We start from the raw sequence: 13,460 nt of genomic DNA on the forward strand, positions 1-13,460 counted from the left end.
CACTGTAGGGGTGCAGAAATAGTTACCGTGGTGTGGGACCAGTAGGAGTAATCAAAGTTGAAGCTCTTGTTGTCTTTGGCCTGCTTGGGGTTGACGATGGCTGAAAGACAGGACAGGGAACACGGGTCAGTGGGAGGGCGAGAGCCGGCCACGTGAAACTGGATCTGAGCTCGGCCGCTGCCATGTTGTGCCAAAAGAGCTCGAAAGGCCTCAGTCGCATCTTTAGCATTTAGACCTCGTCATGAAGCGGAACATAAGACTGCAGTGATTTTGGATCAAGAACTTTGTGGCATTTTTATTTTTATTTTTTGGAAGATGAAAGTGGCATCATGGGATGAAATATATTTTTTTTTGTGGGATATTAGCTGCTGGTAGTTTGTTGTTTTATTGGTATAAAATAGAAAGTCATCGCTGTTTAAACATGATCACAGTTCTGACTCTGTTTGCTCACATCAAAGACATTTGGATAAATAATAAAAATTTAAATAAATCCCTAAGAAAATATACTTTGTAGGTGACAGTGAAATGATAGAGAGCGACTCTTATTATTCCTCCTGGTGAAATCTGTGAGACACTTATTACACACTAGAAATCAAATTATTAAAAACAACAACTTTGTGTCCTTACTTCCAGTTGTACAATTCGGCCTGACGGTGGTGCCACGTGAAAAGGCCACGTTGTTACCTACCAGGTACAGCGGCCATTTTAAGGACGGCTCAGGCTCAGCTTGTCAGGCTCAGCTTGTCAGGCTCAGCTCATCTTTCAACAGCATGAAACAACCAGCAGGCCTGTGAGGCTCAGTTTTCAGATGTCACAGACAATCAGGTCTATTTGGTTTCGATGCCCAGGACGGCCGGTGATGACTCAAGCAAATCTTTCCAGTTTAAATTATGATGTCATATCTGACCTCACTTGCTTTTAGATATGTCTGCTCCGCGACCCTTTACAAACGAAACCGAGGAACTCATCGATTGACTGACTGATGATGACACACATCTTTTTCTGGTCCGCTTGTAGCTGATACAGAAGAGCTTGTTTGTGGCTAATAAAGCTGTGTATGTACAGTATACACATCTGGAAATGTTAGAGTATCATTACTGCTGCAAACACATGGCTTTTTGATAATTAATTAACTTTATTTTATAATTATAACTGGGCTTTTATGGAGTTTTATCCAACAACTGAGCCACACGAAATAATGATATTCTCAAAAAATCAAACATGCAAGCAAAAGGGTTTTGTAGAAACACGCTTTCAGAAACAGTTATGGATAAAATATCAGATGCAGAAATGAAAATTTCATGTGCCCACCCAAGAACAAACATGTCTGGTGTGGTGTGGTGATGCCAGCTATGAAAACGCTTCCTCCAGGCTCCCAGAGCTCCAGACACCATCTTCTCTGCTAATGCAGATGCGGTCGATAACAGAGGAAAAGGCCCAGGGCTAAGTACGCTCTCAAGTGAGTGTACACACGATTATTTCCTCTCTACGCTGCTACTGTGTTTCCAGCTATGAAATATAGGCCAGTGTGGCTGACATGGGTTTCGGGTTTCAGGCCCAACCATGACAAAGAGATGAGGCCTTGTTTGCTCGGCATGACGTGTCCAGGTGCTCTGGAAAATGGCCAAATATGAACAGAGATGCACTCCGGTTTTGCACACTGTGCTCTCGCCGATCTTTATCAAAACACCATATTCTGCACTTAAAATAACCACAGCCACCGGATCAATTTCATTAATCAGCCAGAAGTATTTTCCATAATGCTCATTTCCCGTGTGTGTGCTCTGTCTCCTGCCACAAATGGTCTTCTTCAGTAATGGGCCATGACATCAGACATAGTCAGAAATGCCAGTTAGACCGAAATATGTACTTAGAATCAGTCTGACAGCAATCAATAAATGGTTATCAATCCCTCCTCCAACCACATTTATGTATCAGTGATGGCGTTGTCTGAACCCTTGTTACCTGTTCCAGGGGTTGTTGCTCACACGTTCTGGAAACCAACTGTTTTACACTGAAGTGGAAAAATCTGGTTGAATAAAACATTATCTGGCAGAAACTTGGCACCTGCTGTAACTGACCACCAAAACTAAAGCAGGTGAAACACTGGGAAAGTACTAGGCTAGAAGTGCCCACAGTATCCTGTAGGAAGTAAGTGTTTCTAATGTACAGCATTAACACATATCCCTTCCATTATTACAGCCTCTATGGATCTATATATACATTTAATACAGTCTGATAATGAATGAAGGTCTGAAAACAGCTGAGGAGCTGATTGGTTTCCAGGTAAATAAAGCTGACCCGATTCAATAAAAATTTTAATTCTATCACAGATGAAAAACCATCAATAAATAAATAAAATCTAAAATGAGACCTGGACTGATTTAGCGAACCTATAAAATGAAGAATATATATCACGATCCGACTGCCCATCTCGTTACCCAGAAGCAAAAACCTCAGTAGGAAAGTTCGACGCTTACGACATCCTCTTGTTGCTTAGTCATCTTTGATTGTGTTATGATTCATACTAAGATGAGCCCCACCCGCATATCCCAGCGCCGGAAAGACAAGACAAGCGCCTTGCTCTCAGATAAGGTAATTACTGTAAAGTGGCAGCCTATAATATATGAGGGTGACCATGGGCCTATTTAAATTGCACTCAGTAGCACGGGGTGACGTTGTCAGTGTTGACAGCTTGCGCGTCACAGCCCCCCCCCCCCTTTACAACCCGTCTCCTCTCTTTACGATGGAAACACCTTTTTTAATTTCAAGGTGCTGAGTTTATAGATGACGCCGGGTCTGGAAGTCAAGTCATGGAGGTCAAACGTAATTAAGACAACGGCTCCTCATTTCTCTTCCGGCAGCGTGCTCCCATAACACATCATCAGAGGTGGTCAAGGAGTGTGCGCACGTATCTGCCACATCCACACTTTCATCAGCATTATTTTGCATATGCTGGTTTATAGTTTAAATCTGCTAATTATTTTTACAGCATACTGATCAGATCTTAGGAAGAGAGCGATCATTGATGAGTGATTACATTGTCTTCCACAGATCTGATTTTAAATGAATAACAGAACTGTTAAATGTTCATTAAGCCTAATGATTATCTTAATTAGACAGCTATGAATAATATGCAAATTATTTTTTCAATTAATTGATTAATTGTTTTGTTTATACAAGTTCAGAAAACATTGAAGTGTCCAAAACCCGTGTTGATAATGTTAAATGTCTTTTCATTTGTCTGGCCTGTGATTCAAAACTAAGGATATTAATTTAAATATCACAAACATGTTACTAAAATATAATTATCATTATTATTATTATTACATAATAGGTTAATGGAGCAACAATATACGTTTCACATTGATTACTTTTATTGTCATCGCTGAATTTATTTTACTGTTATTATTTTCACTCCTGTAAAATTTTTAATTTAATACAATTATTCTACTCTTGTAACAGACAAGTCGAATAATTGTGTGTTATAAAGAAATAATTACACTTCATTAGTTATTACTTATTACAGAAGGATAATTCCCGGTTAGTCGAAAGATCTACTGCACATGTCGGGTATTTTCTGAATACCATTGTTTGACATTAAATATCAGACTTGATATCAGAGATCAGTAATTTTAATTCAAAATAATTACTACATTGGAATTGTAAAAATCTACTTTACTGTATCTCTAATTGAAAATAGCATGTGCCTTATGTTCACCAGGTGGCCCACAGTTTTAGTACACCCACTTTTCTTTTTTGCCGCACTTCACCTCTGCTCGTCACCATGCCCACATTTCACGTCATCTGTGCTAATTATAGCAACGATAATCTCCTCTAGTTTAATTTTAGCTGTTATTTTATCATATTTTCAGCGTCCTATTACAGCACATTCTGTGTTTGTCTTTGTCATAGCTGCTGGGTCTTCATAATTGTGAGTGAGTGACGCTGGTCGGACTGTCACGGGTGACCTGCCCCAGTCAATAGGAGAGGAAATGTGGCTGCGTCAGCAGGTCTGGCAGAGGGGATGTGAACCCACTGACAGAGGAGAGGAGGAGAGCCACATAGATGCTATATACAGCAGCAGCAGCAGCAGCAGCAGCAGCAGCACTGGGTTTAGGTGGTATGTTGTCTGCTGCTTTCGCTCTGAGTTTATGAAGCATCTTAGCAAATCTTAGCTAGAGGCACCGTAGCTGTCTAAGTCATGCCAAAATCCACATGATGATAGAGCAGCAAACATTGTGCTAATGAGTAAAGAAGCAGCAGGAATCCACTCAACTCTCCCTAACACAAGCTTCATTACACATTATAGATATTCACTTCTAATGGTTAAGTACATACACAGATATTTTGAATCAGTCCAGTAGTGAAAATAACTTGGATGTATTACTGCTTTTCTTCTGCTAAACAAATTGAAATCTTCCCACCAAGTATTTGCGGGAGGCCCATTACTGCTTCAGGTCCGTCCTCTGCATCTTAATTAAGGTCCGCGTGGGAGGGTAGATCTCTCAAACAACAAGATTACTGCCATTCTCCTGCTTTGTGGGAACTGGGCTATTGACCCACACATGGGTGTCAGAGAGCACAAAGCAGAGAGTGAGACACGCACAAAAAACCCCAGAGAACTCTTTCTTCTTCTTCCTTTCCTCAGCCCCAGACTACAGGAAGACAAAGGGGCATTTATACCCTGCCTCTGTACCCCCTCTCCAGACACTGCAACCAATGGGCTTTTTCATGACATCAGTCTGCTCACATCCTCCAGCTCACATCCAGAGCCATTGACTCAGTTATTCTGCCCCGTTGAAAGACCTGCAGTCTCACTGGAAGCGGCTCGGAGCATCTGAACAACATGAAATTTTCGAGTACTGCTGACATGGCTATAAACTCTGCTTGAATTTCAGGAGCAGGGAGACTGATGAAACAGAATCGTGACATAGGTCTGACTAAAATCTGGTCAATCAGACCTGCTTTAGTACGAGAGCTTTCCTCTAGTTATCGAATTCAAATGTCCTCTGCAAATTTCTATCTGCTTAGTTTCATTATTTTCTCTTCCCTGAAGCTTTCACCGCAATTTACCAATTCGCCAGTAAATAGAAAATTGTGAGGGATCGAGCCCGAGACCAGATTTTAAATGAATGCAGGTCTGACGGAGGATATTATAAGCTTATAATGTTTGTGTTGCTTATATTGGATTATATTAGATCTAATTGTACTCCATGAATCAAAATAAAAGTAATCTGTGGAACATGTTGTTCACAAGCCACAGTGCTTTGACAGCCTGACTGACATTGTATACTGCTGAATGAGCCACAGTACAGTCTGTCCTCCAAAACCGTACACTGGTTTCTCTCAGGGGGGGTCTCCAAACAAACACAATTTAAAGGTTCAATATTGAATAAAGGGTAGATGTCCATGTGTAGTGTGATTATAGATCAGATTTAGGTTCTATATTAATACTGTGAAAGTATCAAAGCGCTCAGTCCACAGAGAAATGCACACAGCCTGTATTTGGAAACTGAGCCTTAAAACCAGCCGTCAGGACTTCCTGTAACTTTTTGATGTCACAACAAAACAGTTACAGCTCTCAGCCACGCCCCAAGCCCCGCCCACCCGGACCCACCATCCAAACCTTGCAGGATTTGGTGTCTCTTAAGTGTTTTACCTGAAATCTGCTTTATTTTTATTCGATCACTCAGAAAACAGTCAGCCAATCAGAAGAGAGGCTCAGAGCTTCCTCTCTTCCGATTGGCTTACCTGTTGTTACTAGAAGAAGCCCAAGAGGAGGAGGCGTAAATGTACATTGAGACGGTTTTTGGTATACCACAAATATATCTTATATGGATATTAAAACTTCAAATGTGGGACCTTTAAGAACAGTTTCTGTCTAACTGTAACAAATTAGCATAAAGTCAAGAATAAGAAAACAACAAGCTGATTATCATTATGTAAATGGATGACATCAAAAAGACCTTGTGTGATTAGAAATAAGATTCACAGATTAATTAAAATCAATGTCTCCAAGCACATCCACACAGCAAACACATTCCCAGTGGACAACAGAGCCTCTGATCTAAGTTTACACTGCTAAAAGAGACGACGCTGAAACAATATTAATTGCCCACTGCTGCAGAGACCCAGGAAGAAGCTCTCTGCCAAGGCAGGGCTCTTTTAGAAAACATCACACTGTGAAATCCTTGAGGGGCAGTTTAAAGGAACAGCGTAAAAATTTTTTAAGATTGTAAGTATTTAGTCTGATGGGGAACGCAACATCACGAAATGCTACAAATCACGTAGTTAAAAAATATGGCAGCCCAAAAAAAGCCACGCAGCTTGTTGTCTAGTCAGCCATGACATGAGGAAGGAGGGGTGAGATGGCTAAATTAGGCCAAACGGTAAATATTTCAGGAAGCCTCATCCATTATTGACGAATGGCTTTACCTTGCTAAGCAGACTACGTATCGAGTATCTTTCCAGTCTCCTCTCGACCAGAGTCTTCGCTCTGCGCACTACATAACCCAGGAAACGTGGGGTGCTCTGAAATACAGGCTTTAAAGCTGTGCAACAAAAACAAATACAGAAGGTTTTGCAGAATCCATAGTAATCTATAGTAAATGCATTCGGTCATTTCCCACGGATTGCTTTATAATGACACAATAATTATGTTTCTTCCAAATGTCCTCTGCCATTATTGTGCTTATTGTTTGCTCTGCATTGGTGGCAACGTTAAATAGAAAATGCTTAATTATAAAATGTTGGATAAGGAGCTATTTTTAAATCTGGTTTAATCTGCCACATAAATAAATAAAAGGCCTTCTCCTGAATAAACACCAGGTCAAATTTGCAGGGAGGTTTTGTCACCTACAGCATGATTTCAATCGGATAACTCCTCTGTTGCTCTAACATGGACGCTGCAGTAATCCGACAGTTGAAAGTCTTGCAAACAAGTTCATTAATATGACGTTTCCTCACGGACAGAATAAAATTAGCTCCAATCTCAATCGCTATTCCTCTGACATTAAAGCTGATTTCGAATAAATGTTCTGCTCATATCACGTGTCTTGAATTAGACCTCTCTTGTTTACCGGAGATTTGCACAGTCACCCCAGGTCCTACGCAGAAGAAATTTATCTTTTCAATAATCCTCTTGCGCAGGGAGGTCGGAGGTCAAGGTCAGCAAGAGAACAGCTGGAAAAGCTCGAACCTGTGCCTTCTGGTTGGAGAAGAGTCAAGCTCCAAGCTCAAGATTACATCTGACTGAATGAATCTGCCATTTGTTCTTGTAATCTACATTTAATTCTGAATTTAAGACAATAAAACATACACTATATTATGCAAGTGCAACCAGAAAACATACTATAGGTGGATTATATCAAATAGAGGAGTTGGGCAGCATATTTCAGTGGAGAAGTTGTGGTTGGAGTACTCACTGGTGGTGTTTCCAGACATCTGAATGATGCATTTGCTTTCTTTTCCAATCTCCCTTGAATTGAAGGGGCGGACACGCACCGCCACCTTTACAGAGGCCCCTGCCATGGTGCTGTCTTCCTAGCACCCTGGGGTGCCTTCTTTAGTGCCCAGGTGTAGGGCCTGCAGGTCTGTGGAAGGGAGCAGAGAGTGATGACGGATAGTAAATGACATGATGTTATGTTATGTTATGATATGTTATGTTATGTTATGTTATGTTATGTTATGTTATGTTATGTTACGGTATCTTGTTATGTCATGTCATGTTTTGTTATATTGCAAAATCAAGGTCTAATATTTGTAGATACATTTGTATTACAAATTGTTAAAAGGTCCAATATTACACCTCACAGTTGACGTTATCAGAACAATGGAGGAGGGCAGGGCTGTGGCTGTAACATGAAAAGACCATGCATGGTCAGCTGCAGCCAAGGGATATGGATAATACAGCTAGCAGTGACAAAAGAAGTGCAGCAGCAGCTAAACGTCAGGTTATTCCCCTGGCTGACAATGGCACTGAAACCAGCCCCAAATCCAGGCTCTGGCTTCATTCAGCAGCTCGGTTTCATGAGCAATTCGTAACTCGTCTCTGTCTCCTAAAAGAATGAATATGAACATTAAATAACTGTGTGATTTTTTGTGTATGGCAGCACTGTGGGTGTATCAGGAGCTACCATGACTCATCATCCGTCATGATCAAATTACAATCATTTAATGTTTTCATCAATAAGCTTTAACGACGAGCAATATGATACATATAGCTTTCACTGCATGTCTCATGTCAAACCGCAAATATTACAGTAAAAAACTATAATAATTTATAGCATATTAATAAGAGAAAAAAATGTAATTATATGCCCATGATTTGGGATAATGGATTTTGTATGAATATTCAGAGTATGTTCTGATGATTAGTGACTCAGACATCTGTTATCATCATCATCATCCTCATCATCATCATCACTGAGTGTTGTAAATTTGCTGTGTCACCCTGCTTTCTGGTACAAGCTCCACAGCTGGCACCTAAACAGATTGATTTGTTGAGATGTTTTGGTTTTAAAGGTGCAGCCGTGCACTAAACCACACTGAGGACAAACAATGATAAAAATAAAAAAATAAAAATACAACAGACTCAATGACACAGAAGATTAAAAATCCAATCCAGTGATGAAGATGAAATTCATATGCTTAACGTGGATGTTATCTTCTGTCCATCCACATATTATTAACCTTGTGTGGAAAATACTTCTTCAACACAGTTGTGAAAATATAAATCTGTTTTTTTTTTTTGTTTTTTTTTCGTCAACATCCATGGTCATAATCTGCTCAATACAGACCAATCAGCTGATGATGCAGCTCAGATGGGCGGCCACCATTTTCCCGGTGACAAAGGCTAATGTAATTACCATGCTGGTGTGGACTTGAGCTTGACGACAGGTTGATACAATTTTACCTTGTTGCTCATAAAAATACATATTTACCTGGTGTTTTTTTTATTTTTTAAACGTGACAGCAAAGCCATAAACCACAAGTCAACACTGGCGTAAGGCCTATATGTGGTTCAGGCTAAAATTGATAATTGATAGGTGTAATTACTCTCTGAAAAATTAAGTTATTGCGTCATTTTCAGAGCTTATGATTCAATATTTCCTCCAGTAAGGCTGCACGTCTACCTTTCGCCCAGTGACAGGGCATTTATTCCGCTCGTTCTGCTCACACAATATTAAAAGACATTATAATTTGAAAATGTAAAGTGTAAAATAACACACACACTGTGTTACAGAGCAGCTTTTTCTGTTAATTACAGTCTCTCTATATACTATCTCTCCGACACTGACAGCCTCTTCAATGGCCGCACCCTATGCCCATCTCCTCCCAGGAGGTTTAACACTAAGTAAATAAAGACTGTCTCATTAAAACTGCATTACCGGCGGGACAATGGAAAAATATAATAATAAAAAGAAAAAGGTAAACCTACCTCCGCAGTGCCACTAACGTTTTGCTACCGCGCAGAGACGTGTAGAGTTTGTCGTGCTCGTCTGTTTTATTATCCAGCTTCCACCTCCTCCGGTCTCCTCCAGGTCTGGCACTGCCCCTGCTAACAGCCTCTCCTCTCCATGAAAACGGGAAGGGCTGAGGTTACCGCCGACGGTGTCTTGCACCCACCGACCCTCCCTCTGCCCGGCCTTGCCAGTGAGGGACCCAGGAAGGGAGGAAGGTGTCCGGGTCGGTCGTTTGTTTGTTTTGGGTGGATGCTCGGCCGCTTTTTCACACTACGGAGCGGTCAAAATGGCTCTGTTGTCTCCTCGTCTCTGGCAAGGATGCTCGAGCTCCACTGAGCCGGTGACATCACCATCGAGGGAGGTAACAGCATCAATGCAGTAGTGGGACGAGAGAGAGAGAGAGAGAGAGAGAGAGAGAGAGGAGGAGGAGGGAGGACGGGTGAGGCAGGGAGATGAAGGGGGTGGAGGTAGGGAAAAAAGACAGAGAGGAAGAGTTGCACCCCTTGGAAACACTGCTGAAAAACTGCTGTGGTGTAATACCTTTTATTTTATATTAAAAGCAGCACATAGCGTTGCTGGAATACATGTTCTAACAGCCTAGTTCACTTAAATGACTGGTTTGAATGCAGTGCACAATAAGTGTGCATGAATGAGGTTTAGTAGGTCAGGCCAGGGACATCAAGCTGTGACAAGACAAACTGGCACAAAGCAGGTCTCCCACTGCACCATGGAAACTGCCTGTTCACTGAAGTACACAATATTACATCGCAGAGCAGAGTCTGGAGACAGAAACAGGATTATACCGTCGCAGTTCATATTAGGCTATCCTGTTTATTTTCTGCAAAGGTGGTGCTCCCGTACGCCTCTTTTTAAAGTGACGTGAGGTGTCTGCATTGCAGTCTGAAGGTTTCAGAGTCAGTTGTGGCCCTACAGCCTCAATTTAGTCCGTAAAATACTAAAACTTAAATGCTGCCCTTTTTGCAGCAGACATGTCGACTTGTCGTGGGAGGAAAAGTGCAATGTTTACGTTCTGTTGAGGTGTCCCAGCATGCACAATACAAAGACCCTGAAACTGAGGCAGCTAAATGGAATTCATCTATCATTCATTTTATTATGACATGTCACCAGGCTTGTTGTGGTTTGACATGCAGGCCTCAACTTTGTATTTAGTTAGAGATACCACTGTCTTCTTTAATGGATATAACAAAAATGAAAAGAATAATGTCAGATGATGCATTACATCTTAATGCCAACCAAATAATGTGGAATAGCACAGAGTTGTACCAGTTAGTACACCGAGGTTATGTTCTCAGTGTAGACCTTTTTCATGGAAGACATTTTGATTTGTCTTTTTAAATGAAGATTTGGTCCCATCATGTTTTTAATGTTATCAGTCACACCTGGTATTTGCCAAAATGTCTGCTGTTGAAATAGTCTATTGGCCTTCTTCACTGCAGATATTTTTGACACACACTCAGTAGGAAAAGCAGAGGTCTTAATGGTAAAATTAATTATGGCTAAATTTGGATCACTGTCACACTAGAGCCATCATTAATGTTATTAATAACACCTGTTTTAGTCCTACTACTCCAAGTCAAAATGTCTGCTGTGAGAAAAGCCTAGTCTTGGGATTTTAGCCACCTGGGATGAAGTTTACATTCAACAATTTAAAACAGTAACACATGGTGTGTATATGAGACCAACTAATTGATAGAAAAGATATGACAAACTAAAAACAGAAAATACAAAATGAAAACTTTTAAAGAAGTCTAGTGAACAATAAATCGAATGCAATAAATAAATTATAATAAATCAAATTCCTCCTTTGTAAATGAAATTGAGCGATACTACAGCTACTATGGAGCAATATGTGAGGCTACATGGGAAAGTGGTCTCAGATGTTTAGACACCACTGTATATAAACTAACCCTATACTGAGAGGTGTTCCTAATATTTTGTCCATCCATTTATAGGAATTAGATTTGACAAAACATTAGGAACACTTAAACATTACCACAATTACAGCCTCCACACTGACCATTAAAATAAACCAACACTTCTCAAACAGATTCAGCAAATACTGAACATTATAATTCTCATGAAGGAGGATTTACTGAAAGGCCTGTTCCATTATACTGCATTAGTTTCATCCAGGTTCACCTAATACATACATATGAATTCAAATTAAAAATCAAGGAGACTTACAAATGCTAAAACAAATCAGCCCTTTATTTAAAGTTTACCCAATACACAGCAACGCTTAATAAAATGCATTCCTTTGAACAGAATGGTAATGGGGTTAATGGGGCAGAAATAAGTGGCTGCAGATTGCCTTAAAAGGTCCACTGTGTAACTGGTGCTGGATGTCCTGAACAGTCCGTCTCATCTTGTAACACCACTTTATTCCTCAAGAGGCGATAGCACTGTCTCTCTAATGGCCACATAGTCCTCGAGAACAAATGACCACCAAGTCCTCAAGGTCGCTCTGAATGACGTGGCCACCGGGTGAAGACGGCAGAGCTGGTTGCATATGGCCTCCACGAGGCAGCTAACACTGGCCCAGTTTGCAGGGCCTGAGTTCAGTCCAAGAGGACAGCTGAAAGATAATCAGAGAGCAGTGTGTGTTAATATAGATCTGATATTCATTAGAGGAAACTGATATTTGAAGTGAATCACCTCTGGAGACTCTCCTTCCCAGGACAGGTGTTCTTCCCCGTCGCTGCCTCTCCTGGTATCTGGGAGGGAAGACAACTCGCTATTTGTCCTGCTCTGTCTGGCAGGTGTTGCCGGGAGCTTGGAAATACCTGGCACTGGCTTGACAAAAAAGGTTTTGGATCAAAAATGAATTTCATGTTTGCATGAAATGATAATACACAAACTACTTAATCACAAGCTATGAGACAGACACATGTACCTGGGATGAACTGGTTAAGGTGGAAACCGCAAGGCTGACCCCGCCCTTTGTCAGTCTACCAGTCTCTGTGTACAGCTGCACACCTGGTGGGTCCTGAATGCAGCTGAGGTGGCACCTCTGTGTACTCCATATGTCCTGGATGTGGAGAGAATCCAGCAAAGGGACGTCCAGGGCGACGTGGAGATCCTGGATGAGGAGGGACGTCTCCTCCGCCCCATGTGTCCTCCCTCCAACAGTGCAGCCTCCACTCCTCCCAGGAGATCCTCAGGATCACCTTGGCAACAGACAGGCTGAGCATCACGCGCTTCCCCTCCAGGTAGGACCGCCGCTATGCCTCAATGAGAAGGCAGGCACCTCCGGGGGTCCACCTCGAAGATGCAGCGTCGTCAATCCGGCCACCATCTTGGAAAGCCAACTTACCAACATTGGTAACCCAGGCAGCTGTTTCAGAAGCAGCACCAGCGAGCTTCTTTGTCGCCTGGAGGGAGAGAGAGACAGAAAGGTTTCAAATGTTAATATCACAGCAGTGGTGTGAAAGCAGCTGTAAGAACATGTACTCTGCCGGAATTAAACCTCATCCTAGAGAAATTCCCTGGTGGGAGGCACCCGTTGGGAAAGAATACTAGAGATGGCTGTTGGACAGATCAATCAGTTATACATACAGTGCATTTAGTACTCACTTTTTTACATTATTACATTACATTATTATTACATTATTTTTGCATATTATTGCAATCTTGTAATGAAATCATCAAATTCATTCATCAATAACCAATGCTGTTATCATCATTATCATTTATTGCTGCTATTATATATCATTGTTAGCATTGTCATCGTTATTTTCACAATTATTGTCTGGTTGTCACAGCTGCTAAAGCCAGCTAGCCCCCCCCCACTTGTTATTTAGCAATCTTGTGAAATCATTAAATTCATACATGAAAAATGAAAGCAAGCTAGCCCGCCCATGTAGCCTTCCTTGTTTTTCATCAAGACAAAAAAATGCTAATGCTAGCTGCTAATGCTAGCAAGCTAGCCCCAACCCCCTTTGTGTTCTGTTTGTCCCTTTTCACCAATAAAGA

The 13,460-nt window shown here is 41.2% G+C and overlaps 1 protein-coding gene across 8 annotated transcripts in view; it reads right to left on the reverse strand.

The window, feature by feature from the left end:
• kif1a (kinesin family member 1A) overlaps nucleotides 1-7,533 on the reverse strand; it is a 37,116-nt gene extending 29,583 nt beyond the window's left edge. For all 8 annotated transcript variants that reach the window (XM_022759171.1, XM_022759170.1, XM_022759166.1 and 5 more), the window contains exons 1-2: nucleotides 7,428-7,533; nucleotides 27-100 (exon numbers count right to left, since the gene is read on the reverse strand). In XM_022759171.1, coding sequence (XP_022614892.1) covers nucleotides 27-100; nucleotides 7,428-7,533 — 180 coding nt within the window. The remainder of the gene's footprint in view (nucleotides 1-26; nucleotides 101-7,427) is intronic.
• Nucleotides 7,534-13,460: the final 5,927 nt, after the last annotated feature.

Source organism: Seriola dumerili, unplaced genomic scaffold (assembly GCF_002260705.1).
Source record: "Seriola dumerili isolate Sdu_G_001 unplaced genomic scaffold, Sdu_1.0 BDQW01000321.1, whole genome shotgun sequence".
Classification (NCBI taxonomy): Eukaryota; Metazoa; Chordata; class Actinopteri; order Carangiformes; family Carangidae; genus Seriola; species Seriola dumerili.